General features: G+C 42.6%; 1 protein-coding gene across 1 annotated transcript in view; it reads right to left on the bottom strand.

Annotated features, from left to right (window-relative positions):
• atg7 (ATG7 autophagy related 7 homolog (S. cerevisiae)) overlaps positions 1 to 14,897 on the bottom strand; it is a 60,914-nt gene that overhangs the window by 17,006 nt on the left and 29,011 nt on the right. The window contains exon 18 of the mRNA XM_070959318.1: positions 11,390 to 11,512. Coding sequence (XP_070815419.1) covers positions 11,390 to 11,512 — 123 coding nt within the window. The remainder of the gene's footprint in view (positions 1 to 11,389; positions 11,513 to 14,897) is intronic.

The following is a 14,897-nucleotide window of genomic DNA, read 5'->3' as shown; positions in this document are numbered from 1 at the left end:
AAGTCAGTTATGTAAACATCCTTCAAATTCATCATTCAGCATCTTCGAACTTATTCAAACTATCTTTGAGCCTCCTGGCTGTATTTTTTTCAGTAACACTGAACTAAAATTCCACCTACACATAAAATATAAATCCTCTTAATCTGAAATCCTACAACATCCATCCTGTGTGTGATGGTGATGACAAAACCAGTTACTGCTACTGACGAACGAGATTATTATATATTGCGCTACCTTCAAATGAGACTCATAAGGTCTCAGCACACCTTGGTACACAATATGTTTTGCCTTTCAGGTCATTTAAAACTCTGTGAGGCCACTGTGTCACTGCAGCAGAAAGAGGCTGAAAATGGCTCAAATTTTGCCTCGATGGGACGTCATCAGGCATGATGCTAATTTGGCTAATTAAATCAGCAGAAGTTATCTCCGTGGGTGGATTATTTTGTAACATGAACGCAGTATTTCTACCATTTACCTGGACATCATTGCAATGGAAGCTAAAATGAATGCGAGCATGACGACTTCCAGCTGTAAAATCAAAGCTATGGAAACTGTTGTCCAGTGTTTATGCGTCAAAATCGTCCATTTCTCAAATCAGGCTTCCTGGAACACGTTTCACTCATGTAACTGAAACAACAAGCTGTTATCGGCCGAGCCCTTCGTTTTTTATACACAAGGCCATTATGGCTGATCATAACGAGGTTGCTCGGCAATTGAGTTTAAAAACGGATGTCTTCTTGTCCCCTTTTCAAAAATAGTGAATGACTTTGTCTTTTTCTGCATTTCAATGTCAGTCTAAGAAGGAGAAAACAGGAGACATAAAAATAAATAAATAATGATAAATAACATCCATCTGACACCACGGCCATATGTCACAATATCAATGAAATAGTTTGCAAAAAGGCTCTTTTTGTGAGTAAGTATGACCCCATTTGAAGGAATCATTAAAACAGGCCAATACAGCTGCTTTGAAATACATAGTATATAAAATGCTGATTAAAAAAAAAAACAATCTTTTTATCTTTTATATCATAATGTCCAGGTTAAAGAATGCATTTTCATATAGAGCTGCATACTTTGGATGATACGCCTCCGCAGCAAAACGATCCTTCGGAGGTGAAAGTCCTCTCTAAAAGTGCAACGCTGACACAGATACAGAAATAGTCATTAAAAGCTACCGAAGAGGAAGAAGAGTAGGAGCTAAACAGGGACGACCAGACTACTACTCTGTCGCAACCCAGTCATCTGTCTGTCTTAACGTCTATCCATGCATACAGCCAGCTGCCAGGCCAGAAGAAGGCATCGCTCTGGACTGACTGGCGCCGGGGAGGAGAGGCCATGTATAGGAGCGAGGCCGCTGTAGGTTTTCCCATGCAGTGAGGGAAAAGTTGGGAAAACCTATTTATGCCTTATGAAAATAACTTGCCTATGACTGATGATTGGCAATTCTGAATGAAGCCTCTTTGGGCCCCAGACGTGAGACAGCTGTCCTGGGTGCCAATGCGTCCCCTTTGCCCCCCACCTACAGTACACCTCTTCACCGGCTCCAGCCCTGTGCACAAGTGTATTAATAATAGACAGCCCACCAAAGCAGAATCCCTGTGAAGTGGAGTAATGTGCTCGCTAAAGACATTCAGATCTTATCACCTGCTATTCTTCACACCGCCCTCTTCATCGATGTAATCTGTTGGAAAAGTCTAAAAAAACCCTTAAACATAATGATGCAAAAGTGAAAGCAGCCTACAGGTAACCTAGTTAGTCACGAGTCCAGGGAGAAGCAGAGTTAAAAATAGTACTGTTATTGCTTCTTATGGGGACAAAATGAGACAAAAGAACAGGATGTATCACTGAGGACATATTTAAATATGAGTGTGTTTTTTTAAATGTAGTATATCTATCCTCCATATCTATGTTCCTCTGGCATCTCGCTGAAGATAGCACCGTGTAATAAGGGACACACTGAGCGGCTATGCTAGCTCTGAGAATCATATTACCTCATCTACAGAAACAGAGAGGGGGGTTAGGGGGTTAGGGGGGGTTGAAGGAATGATGACATAGTTGGCCCACCTGACCGAAGTCCTGAATGAGTATCTGCCCTGACACAGAATGTGTGTTATTTAACAGATGGCTTTTTCCCCTCTGTCGTCCAGGAGCAACACAGACTCTTACAAAACGGTGAACAAATGGAGGAAAATAGCCCTACTCTGGACTTTGATGGAAAAATAGCCTCTGAGAATGTCTCTGCACTGTGATTTCAAGATCTAGGTTAATTACAATTTTCAAGTTCAAATTGTCAAGTCATACTTTGCCTCCGAGAAATGACACTCTTGTTCTCTCCCAAAATGACAAACCACTTTTAAAGCATAAAGTATACAGGAGATATTATACTGAACCCGGAGCCCTTTCCAACAAGTTCTGTGTTATTATATTTGTCACACTACCTTAATTTCTAATGCTTTCATTTATGTTTGTGTCAGTAGTCAGTAGTAGTCAGTACTCACCAGGATGGGGTTTGTGTACATGCAGTGTGAGTGCAGACACATGACTGCAGCTACTAACACAGATTGCTCATGAAGAAATGCCCTCTGGAAAGTTGAAAAAGAGGCACAAAAGAAGAGCTCAAAAAATGACATTATCCGTCATGATCACTGTTATGCGTCATATAGTGAACATGCCAGCCATGTGACAAGAGAAATGCCAAATAATTTGTAACCCTGGAGGACACCATGGAGACTCAAGAGTCAGGACGGCCGTCAGGTAAAGTGTTATTCACAAACATAGCTACCCAGGAATCTGTACTACCAAATATACACACATCCACGATGGAGAAAAACTTTCAAACACTCGGGCGAGGGTTAGGAAGGTTAGTAAGCGAGGTTATAAGTCAAGCCACTGACTGACACAAAGCTTCTGAATTTAGCCTGTAAAGAAGCAGGGAGCTTTAGACTAACTATGAATAGAGCTGAATATGTATGTGTGTGTGTGTGTGTGTGTGTGAGAGAGAGACACAAAGAAACTATGTCCAGAAAGGAAGTATAGGAGGTGTGATGCGTCTGTACATAGCTGACATACATCCCTGTGAGTAGAGCACACAGTTATAATTAGCAGAGCATTTGATGTCAAGCAAACATAGCTAGCATACGTCAGGACACAAATACACGCATGCTTAGCACCACTGATGCATGATGACACTAACATGTGTGTGAAGAAAAAGGCAAATTATATTATGTTTCATTTGTCAAAATATTTCCTGAATGTGTATTATTGGTGTATTATGGCTTATTAGTCATTATAAAGCATTTAATGCTTCCTTATTCTGGGGGTTATCATTACTAAGGGTTAATTCACGCACAACTTAATTACCATCAATAAGCAGTAATTAACAGGTAATTGAGGGAAAGCTCTTGCTAGTAGTTGCAGAATATGGTCATGCAGAATAAGGCATTAATAAACGCTTAAAGAGCCAAAATGCTACTAACATGCATGCTAATAAGAAAGTTAAAAGTGGATATGTGCGCCTTATAATAAAGACATCTTTCTGCTTGAAAAGAGATGTCAGATCAGGGTATCAGCACTGAGAGGGACTTAATATGAGAATTCAAAAGCACAAATACTTCAGAGCAACATCAGCCTTCACCTTGTCACTGAGGCCAGCTCGCCTTTGACATCAAGCCCATTTACAGAGCGAGGGAAGAGGATGCAAACAGGGCGTGTTTACGCCTCATGCATGTCTGCGTTTGACCCCGCCGCAGTGGAAAGAGCTGCTAAGGACGGGGACAACATTGCAAACATTGCAAAAATGATACTTCTAATTTGGGCTATAGATGGTGAATATTTTCATTACAGATTCATTATTTAGCAAAAAAGTGAAAAAGGTCCCAAACGATTTACTGGAACCCAAAGTGACTTCCTGTTATTTAATCTAACTAGTGCTTGGGTAAAAATATGAAGATGTCATCTTCATATTCCCTGTTTTACCCAAGCACGAGTTCATATAACACGGAGAAAAGCATGAAATCTTCATATGTCTGAGGCTGTAACCAGTGAACATTAGACATTTTGCCTTGCTAAACGGGCTGAATAATTAATCAATTCTAACATTTTAATTAACTTATTACTTTAGTTGTTTCTATTGGCACTAGTTCCAAACCATGTGACTGTCACTGGTTCAGAATCACACTCTGTCATCACATTTCATGGAACAGAATTTCTTTATGCTCCCCTGAGTATAAGATTAGAAAGAAGGAGAGGGTGGGACTGATATACAGACATAAAACTGGATGTTTTGAAAACATAGCAACAAAAAATTAAAGAAATTTTGGATTTCACAGGACCTTGAAATAAATGGAAGAAAATGGAAATGGAAATATTCGACCACAGCGGTCAACAAGAGTCAGTCATATCCTACTTTAAATTCTAAATGAATTACACTTTCTGAAATGTCTCTCTTGCTCTCCTTCCCCATTCTCCCTCCATCCCTCAGTCTCATAGGAGGGTGCGCAGTGCGCTAATGAAAAAGCAGACTTACTGTAATATGTTTTCCCTGAGTCCATCTGGTAATAATTGTAGCATGTAGCAACCGTAGCTGTGTTTGGATAAAGCTCTGACATACATGGGCCCCTCTGACGTTCAAGTGTGTGTATGTGTGTTTATGTGGGGGTGAGAGAGAAAGGGGAAAGAGAGCATGTGACTGGCGAGAGGAGCGAGTCTGTGTTACTGTGTGTCACTGTGTGTGTGCGTGTGCATGCATGCTTGGCTTGTGTGTTTTCCAAGCTGCTGGGTGATGAGCCAACACAACTAAATCAACTTTATCGCCAGCGCACTGTTTTACGTAGAGAAGCACAGGCCAGAGCAGGGCCGAGCGTGGGTGGCTGGGTAGCCTCTGCTCCTTCGGGGCATCAGCATGACTCAAGGTGATGATTTGTGGCATCTGATGGCGCACACACTGTTATCAGACAGCCAAACGCATGTGGAGCAACACAGGTGTCTTTATTAGACCGAACACTGCCTCTGTGTGCTGGAATCAGTACAAAAAGAAGCGTGTCAAAGGACAAGAAAGAGAAAAAGTTTATCTTAAAAGTGGTGGAAGGCAAAAAACAAGCAAAGAAGATTACCCTGAGACTTAATTAATCACGAGTTTTATGCTCTGAGTGTAACTTGTTGAACTGTTCTTGAGCAAGACACTGAACTCATGATAAGTTACCCTGGATGTCTGGAGTGTCAGCTAAATAACAAGTTGGGGCCCCCAGACCCCATGGAGTCCTGGATGTGGAAACTTCCAGGAAGATCGCACATTATTAAGTAGAGATTGAGGTAATTTTACAATGATTTCATTTCAAAATACGACAGTGAAAGGATGATGTTGTACAAGCACAGGTTACACCCTAACAGTGTTTTTGCATAACTAAATCCACAATATAAACCCTCTCTATGTTACCCAGCTCTGTGCTAACTCCTATGGGACACAATCATACCAAGTGCAGATCTTTTGCTCCATATGTGTCCACCGCATGTGCAGTTCTTAATCCTAAATAATAAAATGTTTTGCCGAATTTAACACCCACTTTACACTCTCCTGTTAATCACTGTGTAGGAGCAGCTGTCTCTTTATTCAAATGAGACTCGTAAAGAAAAAAATCATGTCACAGGATCAAACCGCAAAAACGAGGAAAAAAGGAAAAAAGTGTAACAAGTGACACATTCTTTGACACAAAAGTTCAGCGACAACGTCTTTATCTTGTGACTTACTGGCAGCGCCGGTTGGAGTAGGTGGAAGGGAGCTCTGCAGAAAGACCCTTTGTACTGAGAGCGTCACACATCCTCTGTATGGGGCGTTCACATTTGGACAGATTACTGTGTGCGGGAACACACACACACACATACATGCAAGCAAATGGCATCGCTTACTGAAAATGACAATGGGACATTTTCAACATGAAGAATGAGCAATGAGTTCATGGGCTTCCTCTGAAATCACGTGTCAAAGTAAGTATGGTAGCACTGGGAAAATACAGTAATCACGCATCATTTTTCAATTTCCCCTATCTCATATTATTTAAGTCGCTTTTTGGCAATCTCAGAAACCATCGGCTACCTATCGTCTGTGGACGAGGCAACGGCCGTGCTGCGGTGCTTCCGGTGTAGCTAGTATATCCGGATAATGGAAAATCTATATCAGAGCCAAGACTTCCCCCTCTGTGTACAGCACATTATTTACAGTCCAATCTGCACCTTTAGATGCAAAGATGACATTTCGGCTACTCCCTATGAACAGATATCTGCATATGAATACAGATGAATTTAAAAAAGCTCATAAAAAGATAAATCCTTATCAGATGAAAGCCGATGGGTTCTGACATTGCATTTCAGCCAATGTGTTACGCCTCTTTCGCTTTCCACCTGTTGACCAGCATGACAACCAGGCATGCTAAAACGTGACTGGTCAACACTACTCGGGCTACAAATGGACTATAAACTGTAACCAAACTGATTCTGATCCCAAAATCTCATCCTTGACAGCAGATTCTGCGTTCATATGCAGATATGCATGGCATTGTCTTCCCTAAATAACAGTGGTAGGTGGTTTTCTGAGGGCTGAAATCTCAGTTGGGCTGGATAGAGCCAGCATTTCCCGCAGTAACTATGATTCCGCGGCAATCGCCTTACTAAACTGACCCACGAGGGCTTTGAACTGGAGCAGAGGCACCACCTTATTATTATATGTAGGTGTTCATTAGGGTATAGCCCTTTTATATTGTGCTGTTAGAATTTTGTGTGGAGAAAATCCATCTTCTCAGTCCTGTGTCCTCTTACATAACACGGATTAGCCTGACCCCTCTATGTGCCTGTGTGGATGAATATATACAGTATATTACATAACTTTATCTGCCATGCCAAAGACACTGGGTGGGCATCAGAGGAGAGGTACCACATCCTGTACAGACACTCATTTCCTTTCAGGCTCTTTGAGTGTGTGTGTGTGTGTGTGTGTGTGTGTGTGTGTGTGTGTGTGTGTGTGTGTGTCCATTTATGTCCGAGCTGGCCCTCTGCAGCGCAGTTACACTGAGGAGGGCTAATCAGCTAACACTATAGCCTCTTCTGACATGCTAACCCACATCTGCACTAAGACACAGTTACCTGGTTTAGCATTTGTTTAAATGCTGAGAAAAGTGGCTCTATGGATGTTCAAGGTTAATTCTGTTTAATTACACTTGTCTAAAGGCCAAAACGTTCAAACCAGCTAGGTCCTACAACATGTTTAAACCTTATACCTACTCCAAAGTGTCAATGCGATGAACTGTACACTTCCAGACTGCCTCCAATCAAAAGTATTCATTGTTACACTCAGTTAAACACTGAAAAGTGACAAAGAATGAAGTTCACACCTTGTCTACGTTCACACATTTGTTGACCAGGAAATTGCTGCGTATTTGTCGAATTGTTCGGCAGCTCCTCCAAATTAAACACGTTTTTTTATGACTGCTCTTTAGAACGGCACACATAAGCATTTTCTGGTCTGCTGCCCCTTTAACAGAATGACATAATTAGTCTATTCCTACCAAAGTTGTTCCAAATCATTCAAGAGCCACAATAGTCACAGCCGTTAGAGGGCTCTGTCACTTGAGGGTAAACGTGTTGTTTTAGGACATGTTTCTTGGGAGATGCTGGATTGTCTGTTTCGGAAAGTTACATAATATTTTGCCGCAGGTAAGGAGGCCTCAGACACTGTTAGCCGATCTAACAAGCACTTCACTTGAAGTAAAACGATGTCTTGCACTCTGGGAAGTGACAGTGGAGGGAACAGTTAGAAGGCCTGCAGTATACAAGGGAAACTGGCCATCCCAAATTGTAGAGGAAAAGGGGGGAAAAAATCTAGTACTCGTACAGATCATGTCATAAATATTTAAAAATGGTTTGTCATGTTTGATTTTCCCTGCCACAAAAATGAACGGTCTCATGAGGCTAAAGATACAGCATGTTGCACACTCAAACAAATGTTCAACAAACTTTCAAAAGCATGCAACTAATTTGCCAGACGCCAGACTTATAGTACTTTTTCCACCCTGCCATGCTCCTACCAGAGAATGATCCCGACAGGACTGATCTCACAAAGACGCCATTCACACTGATTTGTGCATGCTCACGCACACACACAAAGACACACATGCACCCACGAAAACACACACACACAGCTTTCAGTCAGTCTAAACTTTTACCGAACTTGAACTCCCCCAAAACCCTGTGGTGACCGCATAAAAAGTACTTCTCAGGTTACAAACTCGCCCAAAATAGTCCATAAGTACATAGTACTGCTATCTGGTGACGTAGATTATAGTTTAGAATGGTTACATGCACAAAAACACACAGACACACACAGTCTGTAACAAATTCAATAACACGCTTTGAGGAAATGAGATAAAATCGTAAAAATAACGACTTCTTATGCAAATAAAGCAATTTAAGACCACTATAATCCACAGCCAAACATTCAGCGATACATGACCAGCTCTACTGTGTTCCCAACCAGCGACTAGGCTGACAAGCAGTTTAAAAATCACAGACACAGAGTACGTCGGACTTCTGAGGACACACGGAAAAGGCAAAAATTGTTAGTGATGAAGAAGGTTTCTCTTTACACGACTTAGGTAAACTTAAACCTTCAAAAAGAAAGGGGTCATTAAAAAGGCCGCTGCAAGTGATAATCATCATCCAGTGATGACTCAGGAGGGACCTTTGAAGGACCCTTGAAACCCCTAATTGTTAGATTTAGAATTATCATCATTTTGAGCCAGTACTTCTTAAAATATGGGATGTAGACTCGAAATGAGCCACAGGCCTGTTTCTAGTGGGTTCCCGCATGAAATAAGTAATAATATGCTTTCACAAGCGGGAGAAGAACTTCTGTCCCTTCCTGGAATTGAGAAAAAAAAAAAACCTTGAAGGGACGTCCTCCAAGTGGCAGTAGTTTTCAGAATAGCTAATCTGTGTACAGGAAACAGGCGCTAAGACTTCTGGCGCTAGTGGGCTGAGCAATCAAAACAATCTCTCCATCTTCTGATTGAAGAGAAAGGGACCAATGCCAGACTTTTCAACGCACTTCATCAGGGACAGGGGGGTGAGAAGAGAGGCAAGGAAGAGATGGAGAGAAAGATAGGGAAGGAGGTAAAGATTGAAAGCAGGAGAGGGAAAGAAGAAAGAGGGAGAGGAAGGGAAGAGAGGGAGCTTGAGTGCAGGGGAGAAGATGGGGAAAGATGGAAAAAGAAACTATTTTGGTCCTCACTAGCTTCTGCTTTCCTTCCCTTTTACAACTCCTTCTCTTCTTTCTCCATTCTTTCTTCTCCTCCACTGTTTCTCCTGTCTGCACTCCTTTTCTTCTCATATCCCTCTCGCTGCCTCGCTTTTCTCTCCTCCCCTCCTCCATCTGTGTGTTATGAGTAGGAGTCGGGGAGAAAGTACGTGGGATTTTCCCACAGCTCGGCAGGACCAGACCCAGCCCCACACCCACTCGTTTTCTGTCTCTCCCTCCACTCCCTCTGTCTCATGTCAGAGGGGAGTCTTGAGGAAAACCACCCCTGCTCCACCACCAAGTATTCTGGATGTTTGTTGGAACTTTATGCTGCTCGTTGTTCCACAGACATCAACTGTGCGCTGCCATGGCTACACAATAATTACAAGAAGGTTACAGGACAGAAATATCACTGCCTTTGAATTAAAACAGTGTATGCTATCAAATCCTTAACTTGAGAAACGGTACTAATTAAATTCTTACAAAAGGTTTCTGCATAAAGACTTTGTGTGGATTTCCCAGGGTCATAAAACTTACTCTGCTCCTGAGGGACCATGCTAAGCTCTATCTAGCCATCCATTTCCTGCCCTGTATTCAGGTCCAAGTCATGGTTCCAGCAGGCTAAGCACAGAACTCCTTCTCCCCAGGCTTGATATCCGACTTCTCCCGAGGCATTCCCGGGCCAGATGGGATGTCTAATCCCTCTAACGCACTCTGAGACACGTCAAGAAGGCATTAGACGGCCAAACCACCTCAATGGGTTCCTTTCATCGTGAAGGACCTGTGATTCTAAGCTCCTTCTGGATGTCTGCGCTCTTCACTCTGTCCCCAGTGGTGTTTCTTCAATTACTACCCTGAAGCAGCAGGTTAATTTCTTCACTACAAATGTCTTGCACATGCTCAACACTGCACCTGTTTGCCTTCAGCTGTGAACAAATCCGAGATACTTGCAGCTTTCTTCCTGCAGCCCTTCAAGCTGCTAGCCAAGGTGAAGGGTTTACACCATTTTCTCCACCACTTTCTGAATACGACTCACCTACTTGGGTTTGTTCCTACGTCCTACATCAGCTGCAAAAAGCAGAGATGCAAGCCTGAAACGGCCAAATCGGACATTCTCGATTCCTCAGCTGTGCCTAAAGATTTTGCCAATGAATTGGTGTCAAGGTACCAGCTTGGTGAACCATCAAGGTCCTTCCAGGAAGAGCTGGTCTAATATTCCACAGCCAGGACCGAATCTAAATTACTCCTGCTGAATCTGAGGCTCTACAATCATCCACAACCTCATTTCCAGCATAAAGATTTCCCAGGGAGGCACAGCAGTGTGATGTTCTGATAACTGGAGCACACCCTTTGCTCCATTTTTAAAAATGGGAACTGACAATCCACAACATTCAAAAATATTCAGAGCCTTCAGCACCTAAGTGCAAATTTCATCGGCTCCTGGTGCCTGGCCTCTGCAATGCTTTATATGTTTAATAGTGACCTCTGCCAGAAAGCTGTGCAAGGCTTCCCCTGAGTCCTCTGTCTCCTCCACAAAGGGAATGTCGGTCAGGTTGAGAAATTGCAGCTTAGATCATTTGATGGTTAAGATTGGCCAACCCTGGAGTCCTTCAGGTCTCCTGACGACTGTCTGCTGAGTCAACAGTATAAACCCAAATGCCTTCTTCTTTAGCTTGATGACGCCCACCAGCAGGCTGTTGGATTGCTGCTGTGGTGGGCACTGCCAATCTTGCAGCTGGCTGATTTACAATACACCAAACCCCATTCTGATGATGTTGGAAGTTGATGTCTGCGAGCTTCCCCCACGGACTGGCTCCAGGGAGGGGGCCGCGGCTTCCAGAGTAAAGACATGGTCACTCTTTGCCCAAAACAGCAAGGAATTAACCATTAAATATGTAAAGTTGCAAGATAGAAAACATGAAAATGATATTCTCGTTAAACCAGGTTGAGAGAAAAAAATCACAACCAAACAGTGTTGGTGCGCTTTGAGCGTGACATCGTGTTTTTATCCACACACATGCTGACGTTCCGCCCTGCGTCTCTTAGCGCAGCTGGTCTTGTGTGTGTCCTGTTTGTGCAGGTGTGTATGAGTGTGTGATTTACCTCTGCAGCCTGTGTCTCCTGGTGCAACAGCGTCAACCCTGTCAGGTCCTCCAGGAATGAGTGGGAAGAATTAAAAACCTTGGACAGAAAGTTGAAACCCTCTCTCTCATAGTGGTCCAGGACCTGGACGAAAAAAAAACAACACCAACAAAAAAACAATTCCGGGTGATGTAACAGGAAAGTCTACAGCTGGTGTAACAACACATCCCATTCTGACTGAAACATTTACACCACAGGCAGTTATACCACTGTATTGGTCCAATACAGGGCATCATACTGTGGAGCCAATGTTGACCCATATAATTACCATGTTTTAATGATTTACAACCTACAGAGTAATTGACAATATTGACACAAAGAGAGAAGAATAAGTCGGTGTGTTTATGGAGGTCCTGTGTTACTGAGGCACCGACCTGCAAATACTATACATTGGCTCTACAGCAATGACTTAAAAGAAGGCTTTTTGAAAGATTAAGATCATTTTCCTGACAGCTTTTCTTTAAGTAACCTGAAAGAGGAAATGCCATAGCCTGTGCTGGAAAGAAAGATTACGACCCTTTCAAACCAATTTCAATTTGCTCAGGAGTTGAAACTTCAAAACTTTGACTCAAGTCAAACAGGTTCGCGGACACAAGTGCACCTCTTCACCTTTTACTGCATTTTCAAGTAAAATATTTCATTTTGCCCAAGACGTTTCTATAAGCCTTTTTTTCTTCACCAAACATCACATGTTTTCATTTTCAGAATCTGACAGGGCTGAGCCATGCTAATGCATCACGACTTGTGAAGTGGTGTCCACTTTTAGCAAAAACATCATTTGATGGCAAAGAGAAACTTTCTCTCAAAAGCAGACAATAATAATCTTTTAATGGTATAAGAAAAAAATGCACCCTCGTCGCTCTGCTCCATCGGCACAACCACCAACACTGAGCACCTCTGCTACAGAGACAAGCACAATTAAGTCCTGCCCACACCCAGAGGGAAAATAATTCATCGCTCCATCGTCTTTCTGTTGCGTGAAGGTGCCACTTATGTGAGCAAACAAAGAAAAATACCTGAAAACTGCTGTGAAGTGGACACAGTTGATAAGAAGTGAGGCATCAACAGGAAGAAAGGAAAACCTGCACCTACGTGTGCAGCGAGCATTTTGTCATTGCTAAGTCAAATATCCGAATGTCAGTTTAAGGCTCACGACCTTTCAGTAGGTTCAGCGAAAGCATTTTGACAGTATGCACTTTGTCATGGTGGGATGTGTCTTGATTGTTACTAAATAAGTAACACTAATTTGGCTGAAGCTAACAAAGTTATGCAAGGCCTGGTTTGATCTTTGTTACGTAAATTGATTACCTTACACAAGGATCAAATCAAATAGTTGTAAATATCAAAGTATTTACTTGTGACCATTCAGTGGGATAATTTCTTAAAGAAAAGCGAGGTAAGGAGAAGGGACGCTGAGACAGACTGACAGTATTGAGTTTGTGTAATATACCTTAGGGTGCAAAAATAATCTCTTGACATGCTGAAATCTAATGTTTTTATCTTCCTGCAGGTGTTTTGTTAGCAGTTCAGCCCTGGTTGCATGCTGTGCTGCTGCCTGTTTTCCCCTCCGGTGGGCGTGGTGTCCCGAGTATGACGTGTCTCTGTCATGCCGAAATGTTTACCTTGATCTCCTACCAGCGCTGACTTCAAATACCCACACCTTCTTTCCAAAACACACACACTCACACACACACAAACAGATCCTCTGCCCTCTTGACTACCTTCCTAGGCTTGGCCAAGCCTTTCATGGACGCCCACAGACCCTCCTCTGCAGGTGTAGGGTTACCTCTGCCACAGACATCAACACTGTGTGAATCAATGCCTGCACATGTGTGTGTGTGTGTGTGTTCGCAGACTGACCTGGCGTCTAGTCTTGGAGCCAGACACACCGCACACAATACACACTGACGTATCCCTCGTTCATCTTTTCAACCTCTCTTTTCTTTCCTTCCTTCCTTCTCTTTTATTTCTTTGATTCTCCACTTCCATCCATGGGATCCGTTACATGAGACGCCAACGACCAAAACCCACTTTGTTGAAATATATCTGCTCTGACACAGAAAGCAACATGATAACTGTGATGATTTTGTGATAACGTCAATAAAGTCACTCCATGCGACACACGCGGACACACAAAACACATCGCTCACTTATGTCCATATCAACAGCAGATATACAGGACCAGAACCAGTGACTTCTGATAAAACCCCGTCCTGTGGCACAGTTTCAGTTTTGAAAGTTAAAGATTGTAATAAATAAAAAACATGAACGCACGTTGAGACGAAGAACAGAAGAGACCTGAAACTTTTACAAGATGTGCGCAGTATTTATCAGGCGCTGACGGGTTGACGCAGTGACTGCGTGCTGTTGATGGATCGCGCCAGTTAAGCCAAGCTATAAACACATGGAGTCATCAACATCTGGATTAGATGTTGCGCGACACGTACAGTATGTATACACACATGTGCACTTGTCCTAAAGCTTCCGTCCTTATGAAGCCACATAAATCTCTACTCTCGAGCTGTATTCGACGGAGCTGATGTTTTCTTCTCGAAGTTGTTTATGGATCCACACTGTGGATATTAAGTAGTATCACACATGATGGGCTGTGTGTGTGTGTGTGTGTGTGTGTGTGTGTGTGTGTGTGTGTGTGTGTGTGTGTGTGTGTGTGTGTGTGTGTGTGTGTCGTAAACGTATTAAACATACTATACAGTGGGAGGTCCTGGTGGCTCAGAGCAGCTTTAATTTGAAAACATAGCTGGCTGCTGTCCGACTATATGGTAGACTCTTTGCAGTCATAGAATCCAACTATATCCCAAATTTATCAATTGTCAGCAAAGCCAGATCATCTTGGAGCTACCTGAGCGGTAACTGTACAGCAGTATTACTGGTAGCAGTATTATGATATAAGGGAAGTTTTCTGATTACAACAAGGGTTTAATGTAACACTGGTGATTGTCTTTTGTCTGATGCGCAGCTACAATACAATGCTTAGAGGCTCATGTTCAGTGGTTTTGCCATTATGTGACACTTATAATACTCTGGTATCATGAGTAAACTGTTCCCGGTGAGTCAGTGTCTTTGACTTCCTCTGTTAACATGTATGGTCAATGAGCCAGGTTAGACACTTGCCTTGAAAATACACAAACTCCATACTGACTCATTAAGTAACCACCAGGCCTCAGGGTATTTCAGAGAATCAGCACAACTCACAGGATGTAAAGCTCATAAGGAATGTGTAGTAAACGCTGTGTGGTTTCTGTGCAGCACATACGTGTCAACACTTCAAAAAAGCACGCTATTTACATTACAGGGAGTTATTTACACAAATTGCACGTAATGTGAAAATAATTTCTGGCTTAAATGTAAAGAGCATTAGAGGTTACTATTACAGCTGTCTTAAGGCTGTCATGCACAGAACAGCACAGAATAATCTAAAATATTGAGTGATTCCTGACTGAAAAACACT

This window comes from Chaetodon trifascialis, chromosome 3 (assembly GCF_039877785.1).
Source record: "Chaetodon trifascialis isolate fChaTrf1 chromosome 3, fChaTrf1.hap1, whole genome shotgun sequence".
NCBI lineage: Eukaryota > Metazoa > Chordata > Actinopteri > Chaetodontiformes > Chaetodontidae > Chaetodon > Chaetodon trifascialis.
This window is presented reverse-complemented; position numbering and strand designations above follow the sequence as displayed.